Source organism: Tenrec ecaudatus, chromosome 11 (assembly GCF_050624435.1).
Source record: "Tenrec ecaudatus isolate mTenEca1 chromosome 11, mTenEca1.hap1, whole genome shotgun sequence".
Classification (NCBI taxonomy): domain Eukaryota; kingdom Metazoa; phylum Chordata; class Mammalia; order Afrosoricida; family Tenrecidae; genus Tenrec; species Tenrec ecaudatus.
The window spans coordinates 85348640-85368070 of NC_134540.1; the positions used below are offsets into that span (position 1 = coordinate 85348640).

General features: G+C 46.7%; 1 protein-coding gene across 1 annotated transcript in view; it reads left to right on the top strand.

Annotated features, from left to right (window-relative positions):
* The window catches only part of RASA3 (RAS p21 protein activator 3), a 259051-nt gene that overhangs the window by 79570 nt on the left and 160050 nt on the right, over window positions 1-19431 (top strand). The window contains exon 2 of the mRNA XM_075563383.1: window positions 13054-13171. Within this exon, the coding sequence (XP_075419498.1) occupies window positions 13054-13171 (118 nt within the window). The remainder of the gene's footprint in view (window positions 1-13053; window positions 13172-19431) is intronic.

Here is a 19431-nt window from a genome sequence, read left to right on the forward strand (position 1 = left end):
ATCTTCTGACAGTGCATCCACATCCTTTCCTAGCGCTGCCATGGAGAGAGTGCTGCGCTGAGAGTGAGACGACCCAGCTCCAGTCGGTCTAAGCTTGGGATTTGTTCCCCTGGGAATGACCATCTAACAGAGAGCTTGTCCACCTCACTCGATTGCGGGGGTCACTGATACAGTCAGCTTGGCTGATCCGCATGAAAGCCGAGTGCTAATTTTGAAGAGTGAGACAAATGTGATGTCCGATTTCTCATCAAACGTTGCCTTGTTGTGGAAGCCTCCCTTAGGTCTCTCAGGATGCTGCTTACGCCTGCCAGGGGCCCTGTCAATAAAGTGTACTTTTTAGTGTCTCTGAGGCTGTGAAGTTGGGTTCTGAGAACGCTCAGCGGTGAGTTTAGAGCACTTTTGGCAGTCATAAATGCCTGCTTTGTTGAAGATCGCCTTGCCGTTTACTGTTTTACAACCTCCACTATTAGTGGACTCTGCTTCTCTGTCAGTCAACGGGGATGTATAACCCACTTGTCACCCAGAGGACCTGGATGGGGTGGGTGGGTGGCGGGGGACACTGCCTCATAGTCACTTCTGCAGAGGGCTTAGCGCCCAGGGCTGGGTGGGGGAGGCTGGAAGTGAGTTCATTTGCAGAGAGGATGAGCAGTACTGAACTTCATGTGCTAAGGGCCCCCCATCAAGAAGCCAGTGAGTGACTGAAAGATCCCGGAAGGCAGCTCCCTCTCTGTGACCTGATGGCGTGAGAATGTCCAGCCCAGCCCACGGGAGTGAGCCAGGGTGGGGGCGTGGTTTCCCTTCTGTTTAACTGCGACGCACCAATCAGACTCCTACCTTCAGTTTCCATTAGAGAGCCAAGGATAGATTTCCTTCAAATGCCACAGTTCCCGACAGGACATCACTTCATCTTCTGAAGACGAAATGAAGTTACTATTAGTATTTTTAAAATAGCACAGCCCCTCTGCCGACTTCACAGTGAGAATAGCATCTACTGGGATCACTTATTCCTCACTGGTCCTGACAGCCGCTAGCTGAGAGAATGGAGTGCCCAGTGGCCAAGGCTCTTTCGTAAACAGAGACACCGAGTGTTCGTTTCTAAGGAATCACAGCAGCACAAGTACCCATCGGACACAACATTTTAAATATGAAAAGCAAACGCGTACCCTGTCCCTGTTTCTGCCCTCCCCGCCGCCCGCTTTTCTTGGCTGAAGTTTACAGCTTTGATTTATTTCTGGCTTGAGTTAGTGTTCCCGGATCGCATGTTCATTTCCAGCTTACCGAGAACAGCACTTTTAAACTATTTGGATATTCTATGTCTTCTGTGTGGTATTGGCCCCCTCCCCCACGGGAACCGAGAGGGAACGTTGGCTAATACCGTGCTGGTTTTAAGTGGCTGACGTGGTTGAATTTCATTGGCAACTGAAGAGATCCGTAGCACTGGGTTTATGCTTTTGTCCACACAATTGCTCTGAAAACAGGGATGCGGATGATGCTCGTTCTGGCATCTTCCTGGGGTTCTTGGAGTTCTTGCTGCTTCTCCGGGAGCCTAAACTGTCCTTCTCTTTAGATTTTCGGAGGTTTCCCTCTCCCATCTGCTGGGCACTTCGGATCACTGGATGAAAGCCGAGACATGCTCAGGTGTTCCACCAAACTGTAATTACCGTGCCGGCGGCAGGGGAGCTGAGCAATTAATTAATCAAGGAAGATTTGCATTCAGTGATGTACAGCTGGGGAGAGGGGGGCCTGCCACCTTCCCTGCCCCCGAGCACCTTGCAGTGCAGGCCTTGGAGGGGAGGTGGGTAGCAATTAGTGTGCTGAGGGGAGGGGATGGCAGAAGGCTCAGCGGGGAGGTCTGGCAGTTTAATTAGGAAACCTGTCTGGCAGAGCTGGGCCCTGACAGTGGAGATGCCACTCCGCAGGAAGCAGGAGAAGGAGGCTCTGTCCTTGGAAGGGCCCTATGAGCCAAGCTGAGTGCTGGTGTGGGGACATCAGGAAGCGGGGGGTGTCACCCCTAGACTTTGCCATTGTAGATCTATGCCCCCAATTCTCTCCTCACCCCGCTTCCCTGACCTGCTATGACACTCTTCATCCACTCAGACGGCCCCTTATTCAAGATGAGCCCAAGTGCCACCAGATTGCATATGCAAACATGTTCTTCGGGGCTGGGGGCAATGTTTAAACCAAAACAAACCAAACTCACTGCCATGGTGGTGGCGTTGATGGCAACTCACAGTGAGCCCACAAGACAGGGGGAAACGGCCTCTGTGAGTTGCTGACACTGTAACCCTTTCCCAGAGCAGAAAGCCTCCTCTCTGTCTGTCGGAGCAGGTTGGTCATTTGGAACTGCAGCCCAACGCGTAACCACGATGCCACGAAGGCTCCTTGCATCCTGACTCATGGAGACCAGCGCTCTGAGGCACCGAGTCACAGGACTGACTGGGCATGGAGAGGGAGGACACCGGGAAGGCACACCCACAAGGGTGTTAGGGGGCAGCCAGATGGCAGGGAGGGACCTGTGTTTCTCCGTACGTAGTATTACTAGCATATGCTGTGGACAGCAGCCTTGCTTGTCTTCAAAGTGATGGCTTATGGAAGTTACAGCGCAAACCAAGATGGAAACTGGCCGGACTCTTGAATCACATACACAAGTGACCTCCAAGGCAGGATGGGTTTTGCACATGAATGAAGCTGGCCAGGTGCCTTCAGGGTGTGACAAGATGGATGGGCTAGTTGGAGAGTGGGCAGCCACGTCTCAGGGTTAGTAGCGCCACCACGGACACAGTGTGTGTGTGTGTGTGTGTGTGTGTGTCCGGAGTCTTCAAAATAGTCCAGATTTTGAATGCCTTCTTTAACACAAGAGAAGCAAAAACCATCAGATCTCTTTATTTTAAACATCTGTAAACTAACCCCAAACTTTATAAGCATTATATGGGAACACATATAGGTGTCAGTGTTGACTGCAACCTAGAACAGAGAGGTCACAGGGAGCGGACAGATTCTTCAGTATCAATAGTGGGGCCGGCCATTGTCATCACATGTGGCCATCATCCCCAAGGTTACCATTGAGTCATTGGCATCATGGCGTTGATATTTATTATGACGATGTAACAGACGATGGAAAAGTGTATTATACGAACAAGCTTAGGAGATTACAAATGGAACTCTAAATGTCATGGAGAACCGTCACGGTTTCTAGTTCATGAACATATAAGGGCTAGCGAATGGCTTGGGGGAACATGGAAATCATCGTCAACAGCATATTCCTTAGACCGGTCTCTGGGCACATGAATAATAGAGTGCTGTGTGCAATCCCTTCTTGGGCCGATGCCCATCTTTACAGAGCAGAGCAATGGACTGCGCCTCCTGGACACAGAAGCTAGAGCTTTGTTGAATTGCCTTCGTTAGGGTTGTTAGTTTATTAATGGATATTATAAACAATTGTATCGGATCTTACATTGTGAACACAAGCACAATTCATCATACTGACAATATTGTGCTGTTCCTTGGCCCTAATCATCACCACATGTTTGGGTTGAGTGGGCCACCGGAAAGTATTTGATCTCAACGAGCTCCGCTCATTGTTGGCCCAGAAGAGATGATCTGGACATCCGACCCTTCCAGTCGCCCGCATGTGGTTGGTTGTGTCCATGTGAAGTTTACCTGGTCACTTATTCTACTAGCACTCTTTATTTGCATTTATATCACTATTACCTTTCAATAGGTAATACACGTTTATGGATTCCAAATAAAAAGCACCACACTATATGTAGTGAAAATTAGTCTCCAGTCTCTCCTCTGTTCTCCAAGGTGAACAGCTTTGCTTTCCCCATGATGACACACACTTGTCACCTTGAGCTTGCACAAAAGGCTATTTAATAGAGTGTTTAATAGGTATGAAGGTGACCCCTGGACATCTGTTGGACACTTTGTTGTTGGACTACTGCTACTTTTTTTTGGTTTTGTTTTTTAAAACATTTTATTAGGGGCTCATACAACTCTTATCACAATCCATACGTATACATACATCAATTGTATAAAGCACATCTGTACCTAATGCTACTTTTATAGGCTAACCAATGTGCCTGCATAAAGCGTGTGGAAATGTCACGTTAGGAATATGCCCATGAGCAGTCTGGAAGGAAAGAAATCGTGTCGGTTCTGGTTGCCTCAACGTTTTGTGGCTGAAAACACAACCCCTTTATTCTGTTTTATGACTCTGGGGATCAGGAATTTGTGCTCCATGCTATGGGCAGGGCTGAGTTGGGTCATTCTTTAGTCCACGTTTTATAGTTGGAATTAAGAGCATTCAGGTAGTCCATGGACTGACTTGTAGAGCCCAAGATAGCTGCACATGTCTGGCTGCTTGGTGAAATTGCCTGGGGTGGGGGGTGGAGGTGGAGGGCATTGGGCGCAACTTGGCTGCCCACTGGAGCACTCATACCTGGTCTCCATTTCACAGCAGTCTCGAATTCTTATATGGTGGCTCAGGGGCCCAATAAAGTGTTGCTGGAAACAGGTGGAGGCTGCATAGCGTCTTAGCTCGCCTAGAAAGTCACGCCTGCCATTTTTTTTTTTTTTTTGCTCAATCTGGCTAGTCCAGGTTCCAAGAGAAGGACATTGGACCTTGTGATCCAGTGGCAGCAGTGTCAAAGGATCTGTGATCCTCTTGACTTGGCCACAGTGCCTTTGTCTAATATCTTTGCAAAGGAACAACACAGATGCTTACAACCCTGCTCAGCAGATGTTCGTATTCCTTCATTCCTGCAGACGTTTAGAGAGGGCTTACTCTGCGACACGCACACGCGTTTGTTGTTGCTTGTAGGTGCCCCCGAGTCAACTCCGACTCAGGCGACCGACCGTATGTAAAACAGAAGGAAGCACCGCTTGGTCCCGCCCCATCCTCACAAGGGTGGTCTGCACTCATTGTTGCCCCCATGATGTCAGTCCATCTCCTGGAGGGCCCTCCTCTCTTTCACTGCCCCTCCACTTTACCAAGCACGATGCCCTTCTCCAGGGACTGGTCTCTCCTGACAACACGTCCAAAGTACGTGAGATGAAGTCTCGCCATCCTTGCTTCTAAGCAGCATTCTGGCTGTATCTCTTCCAAGACTGACTTATTTGTTCTTTTGGCAGTCCAGGGCACTTTCATTATTCTTCACCAACACCATAATTCAGATGTATCGGCTTTTCTTTGGTCTTCCTTGTTCATTGTCCAACTTTCACCTGCTTATGAGGCATTTGAAAATACCATGGCTTGGGTTGGGTGTCCTGTAGCACACAAGTGATATATCCTTACCTTTAATACTTTAAGGACATTTTACACAGCACATTTACCTAATGCAATGTGCTGTTCTAGTTCCTGAGTGTTTCCACCAGGAGCATTGGTTGTGGATCCCCGCACAGTAAAATCCTTGAGAACTTCAACCTTTTCTCTGTTTATCATGATGTTACCTATTGATCTAGGTTCTGGAAAACAAAGCAGAACTGAGATCCAGTTTTTGACACTGAGGAGTTTCCCGGTCAGGAGGAAAGAGAGGCTCAGGTTCAAATGAATGCAGTGTTATGGTGCTATGAGTGAAGATGTGGGGGCCCAGGACCAGTAAGGGTAACCCTACCTCATTCCAGTGATTCAGAGGATCCATCTCCCTGCAATTCCTTGGGCTTGAAGAACTTCTGCCCTAGGTGAATGAGCAACTGCAATGTCAGCGATTCTCTAACCCCACTTTCACTTTTGACACCAGCTGCCTTGGTTATATGTTGGGTTAACCTCAAAAGCAGCAGTTTGAAACCAGGAGCCACTCCTTAGGAAGAAGATGAGGCTATCTATGTCTGTCTGAGATTTACTATCTCAGAAACCCCGTGGACCAGTTTGACTCCATCCTATAGGGTTGCTATGAGTCAGAATGGACTCGTTGGCAGGGAATTTGGTTAGCAACTTTAGGGTGCCCCAAACCATCTTCAGTTTTGATAACTTTAGTAGATAGATTGATAGATGTTATACTCACAGGTTTGATTTATTATAGTACGAGAATACAGGTTGAGAATCAGCCAAAGGACAGGATGTCTCCCCTTGTGTTGGTGAAGAGTGTAAGTAATGACTACATGCAGAATGCTTGCACATCTTTTGTATACTAATTCTCATGACAGTGCCCGGGCCATGAGTATATAGGATTTCCAACAATAACTCTCTCTAGATTTTTCCCTCTCCTGAAGAATTGGTATTTTAAAAAAAACCTCCAAGATTTATGTGTTCCAACCTATTTCCAGCTTCTCTTAGCTACTAAGAAACTCAGACATGAGTTAAATGTCGAATCACAAATGTTGGTATTGGGTAGCTATAATTTTCCTTCTACCATATTTTTAACTTTAATTTCCATGTAATTGCCTTACTTTTAACTTATTGATTACTAGAACATGCTACTTACTCTTTTGGACATTGGGGGAAATACAGACGGTATCTATATAAATATCCCTGCACCACATTCCTCCCTGGAGCCAGTTTCACTTGTATTTTGCAACTTAACCCGATAGTTTAAGGTCTGACATCAGTGGAATTAGATCAGAATCGAGCTTTCTGGTCTGGACTTCTAAATCAGTATGCTGTGGAGGAGGCTGTTTATAATTTGATTTGGAAATTCAATTTCATCTAGTTTTATGGAGTTTTGTTCTATTTAACACCAAGTGCGAAAATAGGAAAGCAGCAAAAAAAAAAATGTGTTCAAGGAAATGGAATATTTTAAGCACAACACTGTTCTTTTTGGGAAAATAGACTTTTATGTTGTTGTAATATTCGATATTGGCAAACAGGATTTGTAGATCCATTTAAATGTTTAAGTCAAGACGACAGAAAGACTTGCATAAAGATCGAGAGCTTTACAAGCTGTAAGCCGCCCACGTGCTGGTTTCCTGTAAATGGAAGCCATTTCGCTTTCGTGGAGACAGGGCCAGGGCCATGAATTTGCTTGAATAGTGCCCTGGGTGCCTGTTCATTTCAGCAACACTGACCTGGAGTGGAGTTGAAAGCACACCATTCTTTAAATAAGAAAGAATAAAATTCCAAAGCCGCGTGGACAAGGGGGCTTGCCGGACATCCACGATCAAAGCAGTTTCCATTAGATTCCGGTTCCAGATTACCAGCTGTAATGAATGACGGTTTGCTCGGTTAGAATTCAGTCTCACTCCTTCTTCCTTTCTGCCTCTTCCCCTACTTTCTTCATTTGCAGCTACCAGTAACCAGTTGAGGAGCCCTGGTGGCATAGTGGTTACGAGTTGGGCTGTGATGCTCAAGGTCAGCTGTTCTAAACCACCAGCTTCTCCCCGGGAGAAAGATGGGGCTTTCGACTCCTGTCAAGAGCTGCAGTCTCAGGAACTCACAGGGATATGTCTACCTGGTCCCATAGGGCCCATATGGACCAATGGCAGTGATTTTGGTTTTTATTTTTCGTGACCGGTAGTAATTGAACTGATTCTGACTCCTGTCATAGAAATGTGTGCCATAGAATTTTCAAGGAAAGGCCAAGCCTTTCTTCCAAGGCTCCTGTGGGTGGACTCAATCCGCCAACCTGATGGTGAACAACTAAGTTTTTAACTGTTTGCACCACCTAGTGATGCCATTTGTGTCTAGGAGGTGCTTTTTAGATACCAACTGCTGTGTTCTGTGTTGGAGACCCAGCAGGGGCAGGCAGTGGGTCTCCTGGAGGCTCTGGTGGTCCAGGAGTCAGATGTCACTTCTTATTGTGTCCCCTGGTTTGCTGGGAAAGGCAAGGTCGCTGTGACCATGACTCCGTTGAGAGGAGTAAAGACTTGAGGCTAGAATCTGAGAAGCCTTTTGAGACCTCTGACATCTCATCTCCAATGAGAGTGCAGTGGGGATTGTTCATTGGGGGTGCCCTTGCTGTCTGCTGGCTCTGTAACACAAAACCAAAAAACCGAACTCACCGCCATCCAGTCAATACTGACTCATCGGAACCCTATAGGACAGGGTAGAACTGGCCTTGTGAGTTTCTGAGACTGTAACGCTTTATGGGACTAGAAAGCCCCATCTGTCTGCCAACAAATAACTGGTGGTTTCAAACTGCCGACCTTGTGGATCATAGCCCAATGCATAACTCCTGTGCCACTAGGGCTCCACCAGCAGGCTTCTTTATCACCACTAATATGGCTGAACCATTGGTGTTTCAATGGTAGTATTCTTTGTTTACACTGGCAGATTGGGGATCGTTTCCTGGGCAGTGCACTCTTCCTTCACCAGAGGCCTCTATGTTGCTATGATGCCACACCACCTTTCAAGAAAATTTCAGAGGGAATGCACACTAAGAAAACAGACCCGATGCTCTTGTTCTAAAAATCAGCCAATGATAGCCCCATGAATCACATTGTTCCCGCCCCCCCTTCCCCGCAGGATGGGCATGATTTTGGTCTGAGGAGTTGGGGGCTGACTTGAAGGGAGTGAATTCTAACCACCACCTTGTGGTGCTAAGTCTCCCCACTGGTCTGATGAGATTCTGTTGCCTCCCTCCCCAGAGAGGCCTGGGCTAGCCGGACGCGCCTCTTTCCACCCTCTAAGCCACATGAGCCGCAGACGTGCCTCTTGTTTGGGTTTTCTGGCTTTATTCATGATGGACATGCCAACTGCCATTGCCCGGCGCATCGGTACCAACGATGGCCTGGCAAGGAGGGCTCCAGGGGATCCTCGTTACTGCAACACTGAGAGACTCCTGTAGTTGGGGATCCTGGCTTTGCTGCCTCACCACCGGTCCTGATCTTATTGTTGAAGCTCTGCCTTTTGCTTCTCTTAGGAACTTGGGTTCAGAGAGGATACTGGGTGTAGTCACTTCCTGTCCTTCAGGCTATTAGATGGGACGGTTTGGGCTGGTAACATTGAGATTTTGTGCTTTATACATTCTCAGAACTCACTGCCATCAAGTTGGTTGGGACTCACTGCAACCCTATGGGACAGGGAACAGCTGCCCTGGTGGGTTTCCCAGACTGCAGGGCTCCACCTCTCCAGAGCGGTGGTTCTCCACCTTCCAAATGCTGCGGCCCTTCAATGCAGTTCCTCATGTTGCGGTGACTGCCCAACCATAAAATTATTCTTGTTGCTACTTCATCACTGTCATTTTGCCACTGTTATGAATCGGGCAACCCCTGTGAAAGGATCATTGGACTCTCAAAGGGGTCTCGACCCACAGGTTGAGAACCGCTGCTCCAGAGGACTGGCTGGTGGTTTTGAACTGCTAACTTTGTGATTTGCAGTCCAACTCGTAACCACTACGCCACGCCCCCAGGGCCCCTGCCTGTGCTTACTAGGAGTTGTCGTATGAAAACAGAGGATTTGCACAGAAACTCTTAAATACAAGCAGAGCTTGCTTTAAAAAAGAAAATGAACAAAAACACTAGTCCTTTATTCATCCATTCACTCAACCATCAACACCAACTCCCAATATCTCCCAGGAGCAAGAAGGGAAACAAGTTCTAGCCTGGAAAAAATCCAAGGGGTCCAGCTGGCTTTGATGGGAATGATTTTGCTCAAGGCTGTGAGAGCGGTCTGGTCCAAACCCAGCATTTGATGGGCTTTGGTCTATGTGCCCAGGTGATTGAAACACTGATCTCTCCGGAACCTCGTGGAAAACCCAATAGCCCTGGCCTGGCTCAGCTAATGTCCCACTGCTCTGCTCAGTGGCGGTGGCCCGAGCAGAGACTCGGTATGAATTCATCACCTTGCAGTTATTTTTCGGTCCAGCCTCAGATGGTGTGGCACAGGGCTGGAGTGCTGGGAATTGCTTCCACCTCATTCCTGGTCTCAGTGGTTTAATTCATGTTGGCTCTGGTCGACTGACTGGGCCCACTGGTGTCACCGTCGCCATGGAAACCAGGGCGTTTCCACAACAGTCCAAATTGGGGGCGTGGTGGAGGGGACTCGAAGGAATGTGAACCAGACTGCATTAATACCAGCACATGATAATTCGGCATTTTCTCAATTCCAAGCATCTGTATTACAAGTTGTTCAGGAAGTGCTCATCCTGTCTCTTTTCCCCGGCAGCCCCCTCATTTAAAAGAAGTACCAGTGACTGCTGCTCCCGTTTTGAGGTTCTTTGAATAATAAACAGGAAAAAAGTCTCAGTTCTTTACTTTCCATCAAAGCGTCTCTCTCAATCGACTTCCAAAAAAATAAAAATCATATTTTTTTCTCCTTGGAAGAAAAATGAGAACTTAAGCATCTATCCATACCAGGAGCTTCACGAAGCTGATTGGGGCCGGGGGCCGGTAGGAAGGCATGAACAGATAGTGGGATTTTCCCACAAACTTGTTTCAAGTCCTTGCGTCTTTGTTTTGTAAGGTGTGGGGGGAGTTACCTTCCAAAGGGAAATATATTTTCAGCCCATATTCAAATCTGAGCTGCATTAGCTGGAAAAAATCCAAGGGGTCCAGCTGGCTAGGAGGGGAATGATTTTGCTCAAGGCTGCGAGAGCGGTCGGGTCCAAACCCAGCATTCGATGGGCTGAAAGGCCCGTGGGCAGTGCCACATGGCACCTTTTCTGTTGTGCCAGCGGCGGTGGAGGAATAGCCAGTGACCCTGCTCCTGCGCTCAGCAGCTCCTGCCTTCGCCCCCAGTGCGGGAGCCGAGGCTCGGTGCTGGCCCGCGCGGGGATGCCCTCACGATCGCCACCTGCCTGCCCGAGCGGGTGGGGCGCGGATGGGGCTGCTGGCATCTCCTGCCATCTCATGACCGACGGAGCCGCAGCGCGATGCACAGTCACGCCTCCGTGAGCAGACTGGCTGTCAGCATGCCACGGTTTCCCTCGGATTCAGCCTGTGCAAGAATAGCACAGTCGTGGGGAGGTTTTAATATTTTTGGAGGAAAATAACGACCGTAAGAAAACAGACCATCCCCCCGCCCCCGCCCCCTGCTCCAAGAACTGACAGTCATTGCTGATTGGGGGGTGGGGTGGGGGGAGGAAGTATCCAAAGCCCTTTGAGGTTGAGGCGTTTTGGAGCTGGAAGAGCCCCGGGGGGGCTAGTCTGCTCTGTTGCTTTTACAATTGTGGAAACTGAGGCTCGGAAAAGCAGGGGCATGTGTTCTGGTCCATGGGTAGGGCATTACCTGTATGCAGATTAGGCGCGGTGCGTGTTGCATGCCAATGTTACTAGTACACCCAACAATAGTGGCTGCTATCTTAAAAAGCACCTTTGATGTACAGAACCATTCAGAACATTGATGTGCCTAGTAGAAGCCTTTTATGAACGCCTCTACTCAGATGCCTAACTTTCAAGTGTAAAAAAAAAGTCTTCCAGCAAATCGAGTTTATTTCTGCCCGTTGGAAGTTCTGGCATGCCCGTTTGCAGATTGGCAGCTTTTCCATGTACTAATTTCCTCCAGTGAGTTCTAATGTATGGTTTTGTTGTGATGGTGTGAAAGAAAGGACAGCTTTGATTCTCGGTGTCAGCACTAATCCTGAAGATGGAATTCTGAAAAACTTTGAGTCCCTCTTTTCTTTTGCTTTCATTAAAAAAATTGTTTAAAAAAATTTTTTTTCTACAAGACTTGGGTGATTTTGCCTGGAGTCGCAGTAACTGGGGTGCCACAGCGGTGCTGTGGGTTCGGCATTGGGCTGCAAGGTCTTGGTTCAAACACACCAGCCATCTGGGGGAGAAAGATGAGGCTGTCTGCTCCCCTTACCAGTTGTAATTTTGGAAACCCAAAGGGGCAATTTTCCTCTGCCCTATAGAGAGCCCTTTTGGGTCGCAGTTACTGGTTGGGCTGCTAACTGCAATGCCAACAGTTCAAAAGCACCACCCCTACTCCATGGGGGAAAGATGAGGCTTTCTACTCCCGTAAAGAGCTGCCTTCTCAGAAACCCACAGGGGCAGTTCTGCCCTGACCTAGAGGGTTGCTATGAATCAGAACGGACCCAGTAGCAGTGGGTTTGCCTGGTTTAGCAATAACCGGCATCGGCACGCACCTTGGTGTCGGTGTGTGTTCGTGTGGTGGCGGCTGTTCTACCTCCTTGCATTGTGCCTGATGGCTGTGAACATCTAGTTCCAGATGCCCTTGGAATCACAGCGACTCCGGATGCAAATAAGGAGGGCTTTGGGAAGTGAGAAGGTGTTAAAGGTTATTTCTTCTACAGAGGTAACTTCAATGGGGCTGTAGTTGTTCAAGGTACACAACAACCTTTCATTCATTCGTTCGTTCATTCATTCATAAGTAAACTGAGCTATGTCAGCACAGACATCTGTGCTGTCTTAGAGCATCGAATGGAGGGTGCCAGCACTTCATTAGGGGGGTTTGATGATGATCCCTAGACAGTCCAAGGGCAAAGAAGATTGTTTCGGTGTGGGCATTTCTGGCAGCTTGAGTTTCCTCATCCCTCTCCTGTAGCTCGTCTATTTGAATGCGTCCTCTGTGGAGGAAGGGGCTTGGGGAAGAGGAAACAGTGGACTCATAGCCAGTCTCCTGTATTTTTTTCTCTTGCTTTAAACAGCTACTGTTATAATAGCTTAATTCTCTCAATGGAGAAGTCAAGAGTTAGTCTTCATAATTATTGCTCTAACTTTGACCAAACACCACGAAATAAAGGGGGATAATGTGGGTTCCAGATAAAACAAAACGTGGCAAGAAAAAAACACAATCCTTAATTCCAAGGCCGATTGACTTCCCCTTTCATTAAGATGGATTTTTTCCCTCGTCGATTTTTAAAAAATGATATCAGTGTGACTTTGCATTTCCACAGTACCAATGATAGTCTCCTAGCAACCCTTTAGGACAGGGTAGAACTGCCCCTGTGGGTTGCTATAGGTTCGCAATGCATTGTTATTTGTTTTCTGGGGGTTTTTGAATAGTAGTCTCAACAACTTGACTCACTGCGGTAGCAAGAACACTAAGATCTGATGAGGAGGGACTGACTGATGGAATGAATGAATGCATGCAAAGGAGAGTGAGTGTGTTCCTGTGACACAAATACATCAGTTGGGATGTGTCTGCAGCTAAGCAAAGTGACAGAGCATCTCAACATCACTCAGGAGATGACACATGCTTCGTTTATTTTGTAGGTGAAGCCAAAAATCTTCCCACGTACCCGGGGCCAAACAAGATGCGAGATTGCTACTGCACTGTGAACCTGGACCAAGAGGAGGTTTTCAGGACCAAAATAGTGGAAAAATCACTCTGGTATGACTTTATCGCTTTACTTGTTGATGATGTGTTTTTCGTCCGCAGAGACAGGATCTTGAGCCCATATGCCATCTTGCCCTTTTCCTGCTTGAGCTTGGGGTGAGGTGGGAGAACTGGTCACATGAGCTCCGGCCTGCAGGCTGGTCAACCTGGAGCCCTTGTCCTGGGGAGTGACCCAGCGCTGACTAAGTGCTTATAACCCACTGGTCGCTGAGCAGCGCAAAGGTATGGCAGCACCTACGTGACTCCTTGCTATCATCCCTCCTAGCTCAACATTTTGGAATATTTTCAAATCAGAGGTGCGTTGGAAAATGTAGATTGCAACCAAAGAATACAAATCCGGGATTTGTCAAGGGCCACACATTTGTTTTCTTTTCACTAACTTGTAAGTTTTTCTAAAGAGGCGCGCTTAAGATGGCCATCTAGTTAATCATTCACTGAGGCAAGAGACCTGGGAAATAGTTATTGATATAATTTGATGAAGACAAACTCCAAGGAAGGCCAACATTCTGTAAGTCTTCAAATTGAGACGTGTGCCGTGTAAAATACATCAGTGTTTCTCAGGTAAAGTGTACAGAGCATCATCTGGAGGACCTGTTAAAACATAGATCGTCTATCTCAGAGGGTCTACCTTGCGACCAGGGAACTTGTAGTTCTAAGAAGCCCCCAGGCAATGGTGCAATTACAGTTTTTTTGGCCACATATTGGTTAGCATTGTAGTAGTATAGCATGCGATGTGCCTGCGGTGCGGAGGTAGGAAGGGCTCGCCCTTTAACAGTAGCTGATCCTGGGATGAGAGCAGAGAAACCAGAAAGGAGGATGGTGAGGAGTGAAACATTGCCCCCACTGTCACGTGTGTGAGAAGATGGGAAATCGGGGATTTGTCGTCCAGGTGAGCCTCTGGGGGGTGGGGGGTTGGGTACAGATGTTTCATGAGCTCATCTGCTAACCTGAAAGCTAATCTTTATGGACCGACTTCTGAAAAGTCAACCATTGACAAACTTATGGCGCACAATGACAGAGAATAGAGCACAGCCTGAAACATGTCACTCGGGTCCGTGAGTAATCTGTGTAGAAATTGTCAAAGGGGAATCTAAGGTATGTGTAAATTTCCACTGAGAACACACTGACATTTTAAAAATGGTTTTTTTTTTAACAATTTATTGGGGCTCATACAATTCCTATCACAGTTCATACATATACATACATCAATTGTATAAAGCACATCTGTACAGTCTTTGCCCTAATCATTTTTTTCTCCTCTTTTCTTTTTTTACATTTTATTAGGGACTCATACAACTCTTATCACATTCCATACATATACAAACATCAATTGTATAAAGCACATCCGCACATTCCCTGCCCCAATCATTCTCAAGGCATTTGCTCTCCACTTAAGCCCTTTGCATCAGGTCCTCTTTTTTTCCCCCTCCCTACCCTTTCCCCCCTCCCTCATGTGCCCTTGGTAATTTATACCTCGTTATTTTGTCATATCTTGCCCTATCCGGAGTCTCCCTTCCCCCCTTCTCTGCTGTCCCTCTCACAGGGAAGAGGTCACATGTGGATCCTTGTAAAAATGGTTTTAATGGGTTATCATTTGTCAGCATACACGGTATAACTCGCATGCCACTCACTTCCATAGTTCAGTCAGTCGTGTTATACAGCGTAGTACAGTCATCACCACGAGCAGTTCCAGAACATTCCCCTCCTTCTTGCACTCATCACCAGCTGCCCATTTCCCTCCCACCTCCCACAGTGAGATGTTACTTATATTTCAACATCTCTCTGGAGCACAGTCCCGCTGTGACCCACATGGCTTGCCCGGAGATACAGTCAACCCAGTGGCAACCTGGTAAGGGAGTAGTGGGAAGTCAGTCCCGGTGAAGGATGCCAACGAGGTGCTTGCCGGGAAGTCGTTCACGAAGGAGCGAGGACGTCTCCGAAGTCAATGACTTCATCCTCAGCATTGGAGCCAGTGCTTGTGTGGTTTCATTAAAACTGCGATGTCGATTTGTGCACATTTATAGCAGATGAATTATAGCCTCACATATTGCGACTTCTAGGTGGGAAAACAACAACGCGTTCCGATGATTTAATGAATTTAATTTTTAGAAAACTGTTAAGGATCCCCTGCCCCTGAGAGAGATTGGAAACGTGTTTTATGTGCTTCCATATGTCCTGTTGCTGCCAGTGCTTCTTTGTAATACACTTTGGTGATGCTGTTCCAAAGGCTGAGTTATAATAGCCGTTTGTGTTAGTGGAATGCACACTGCAGATTGTTTGTGGGGAAGTAATTGAAAATAAAAGAAAACCAAAAAAGACTGAGGAATATTGTCAGACTTTAAAAGAACACCTTTATGGTCTTGAAGATGAAGGTGATGATGATGATGGGGCGATAACTTCTTATTAGGAAAGATGGGTGCTCACCTCAGCAGTGCATGTACGAAAAACAGGAAAGATGGGAGTAACTGCTACTGTAGTTCGCCCTGATGTTGGCTTCTCTTTCTCTGTTTAAACAGCCTGATGTCATGGGCCAGTGGGTCACACACCTAGTGAATTACTGGACGTCTCTGTAAAACATGGTTCGTCTCCCAACCCCCACTCTTCCCAGACCCACTGAACCCAAATCCCTGAAATCTGTTTGGGAATTCCTGTTCTAGGTGAGGTTGAGAAATGAGGACCCATATCTCTAAAAGGATCTCAGACCCGTTTAGAACGGACCATGGTGGTTTCTGGCTCTGGTGGCAGCAGAAATGTGCGTCTGGCGGGGAAAGATGTAGCTGAGAACTTCATCAAAGTAACAGTGCCCTGGAGACATTAAAAAAAAAAAAACTATAGCTAGATAGATGGATGGATTATGGCCTCACATTTAATTCTAGTCTCGATCTAAGAATAATGAGTTCTTATGGCACAGCCTTGCTAGATGCTTCACTTCGCGACGAGATCCCTGAAGATATGGGTGCTATTGCAGTGTGGTGAAGAGATTAGATGGTGCCCGGCGATCAGAAAGAATCCTGTGTGGGTCTTAAAGGCTTGTCTTCAAACTAGCAGCTGTGTCAGTGAGGCATCAACTGAATCTACATGGAATAAGCACCCTAGTCGGTGTGATCCCAAGATTGTCAATAATATAATCCACATCCAAAGGAGGGAATGGTATCAGAGCTTGAATTGTGACTGCTCGGTTTGCAGAAGGCCATGGACAACAGTGAAAGCCCAAAGTCCCGTTGCAGGGTCCATACATAGACGAAGCCTCTGGTGAATCCCCTCTGACCGTAGACCTCGTGAATAGCATGGCCATCATGCAGGGTACATTGGGAAATGGGTTGCTGAAGATGTCCTTAGGTTAAAGTTGATCACTTCATCATTTGATCTCCCAGTTGACCCATTTTAAATTTGTTGTAGTTTTCAGTATTTTCTGCTTTCTTTTCGACTGCTTTCTTTGCCATTGTTGTTAGGTTTTTGTTGTTGTTATTGTGGTTTCTGTGTCTTTCCATGTATGAAATCCAGGAGAGCTAAATCATTAGAGACAGTAACTGGATCGATGGTTTCTTTGGAGTGTGGCCAGAGAGGTTGGGAGGGAACGGGGAGCTAATAACAATGGGTATAAGATAGAAGAAAATGTTCTAAAATTGTGGTCATGATTCCACAACTTTTCTTGATATGATTGACCTATTGAACTGTATGATATTGGATTATGTGTTAATAAAACTGTTTTAAAAATATGTCCTAATACTGTCCTTGCAACTTGTCTGTGATCCATGTAGAATCAGGTAGTCACTTCCAAAATGCCTTCATAGGGAACCAGTTACTAGCACAGTGAGACCCTCAGACTAATGAACTTGACTCACACAGAACCCCTGACTGCTGCCTACAGTTATTTACTTGCTGTTTATTATAGGCAGTTTTAATAAACTTAATTAATGTTTTCATTCATTAATTAGTTCCATGATTGTTTAGTGCACTCTTATCTGTCAGGCTGGATACAGAGAGTGGCTCCGTAGCAGAGCAGAAAGAGTTAAAACTGACAGCAAAGAGATACATGTCCTTACAAAATAGTTCAAGGACTTAAAGAATATGGACATGTGTGTGGTCACTTAGTACTGAGGCAAGCAACCCTATTCACACTGGTGGACCCTGCAGGCCGGGACACAGGAAAGCTCTCTTTTAAGTGTAAAAGTGAAAATAAACGCACCCGGTACCTTTTAAAACAGTGGTTCTCCACCTTCTTAATGCTGCGACCCTTTCATACAGTTCCTCATGCTTTAGTGCAGTTCCCCAACCATAACATTATTTTCGTGGCAACTTCATCACTGTCATGTTGCTACTGTTATAAATTGTAAAGTAAATATCTGATATGCAGGATGTATTCCCATTGTTACAAATTGAACATAATGAAAGCATAGTGATGAATCACAAAAATATGTCATTATAGATTGTGAAATATTTATTTCTAATGGCAAATCAATGAAATGTTGTCTTGAATCATGATGCAGAATGGGTAACAGTCTTCATGCTGGATACACATATGTGGGTGTATCTGCATGTGGGCGGGCCCACTTGGACATGGATACAGGAGCGGTGTCTTGGTTCCTAAGACCATTGGAAATAATGTGTTTTCCAGCGGTCTTGGGTGACTCCTGAGAAAGGGTTGTTCGACCCTCAAAGGGGTCGTGACCCACAGGTTGAGAACCACTGCTCTAAAAGACGTTAGCAAGGAAATCTGCTTGTTTTTATTTACATGATGATGAATAATCAAAACAAAAAAACTGACTCCAATCGGAGTTTGCAGTCCCTGAAGCCTGCATCCATGGTCTGACAAAACATCAACCTATAAATACAAGTGAGTGTAGCCTGGATCGGTAATTTGTTGTCATCCACTAAAGCAACGATATGCCTGCGCAAAGCCAATTTATTCATTTCTGAAGGATCCCAGTTTAATCCATCTCAAAGAATCCCTAGGCATCGAGTTCCAAGGATGATATACAAAGTACCCAGAAAAGGAAGCATCTCATAATGTGCCAAGAAAAAACACTGCTAGCAGGATTATTGAATTATCCAGCAAAGAATGTGGAAAGCCTAAGCTGAATTCTTGAAATGAAACAAATCGACAAGCTGACAACGATGAGTAGCAATAAAACACCGTAAAGAATGCCAAAGCGAGTTTGGAAAGGAAGCTCTCACAGTGAAAATTTTAAACAAAACAAAACAAAACCCTCCATGGATGAATTAAATAGCTAATTCAACATAGCTGATGAGAGAATTAGCAACTGACAAGACTCATGTGAAGCATGGCCCAGAGGACAAAGAATGAGAGAGTAAGAGGTTTAGAGACATGGCACATGGGATGAGGATGTGTCCTGGGAATTCCAAAAGAGGACAGGGAGAGACAGAAATGAAAGAGAGACCGTGTTTGGAAATTGCTGGAGGAAACTGGTGTTTCCGGTATGATGCAGCCCACCTTCTTCCGTGGCCTCCACTGGAAAAGACAGAGTCTGGAGACAGCAGAACATTCTGGAGACTGCCAGAGATGACACAAGAGAAGGCAAGGGCCCAGACTCTGATGATCAGGACGAGAATGGAAGGAAATGGGCAGATCAAAGGGAGAGCCGACTACCCCAGATTGACGCCTCAGGGTATCATACACAGTTATCCCACCCTGGATAACTGATCCCAGCTTGCGTGACTGCTGCTCCGTCTCTGCGTGTCGTGGTGGTGACTCCCAGGAGACGTACAAGTAGCTCCTAAGTTTTCCCCAGCGTTTTCCAGTATCAGCATGATATTACCTGTACTATTTGATTATTCATGTGGCTAAGCAGCTGTGGTGGTGTTGGAGCAGAGCTGTCCCATAGTGTTTCCGAGTGTTCCCATAGTGTTTATGGGAACAGACGGTCAGATCTTTTCTCCCAAGGAGCCCCTGGCCGGCGTTAAGCACCAAGCTTCTGGTTAGCAGCCGAATGCGTAACCAAGGAGGAGGCTGGGCGCCTCCTAAAGTCACGGTAGAAGTAAAGATGCCTCCACGTGCATTTCGGAACGCAAATAGCCAGAGCACGTTGTTCTCTAGCATTGGGGCCAGCACCAGCAGGACTGCACAGCCCTCCCTAAAGGGACAACTCGGAGACCAAATTAACCAGCAGCAGCCCCTTTTGATGTCCGTCTGAGTGGAAAAGTGCCTGGGATAGGGTTCACCTAGCCTGGCTCTCACTCAGTACTGCCCTTCGGATTCAACATGAAACTGCAAATGGAGCGTGTGAGAAAGA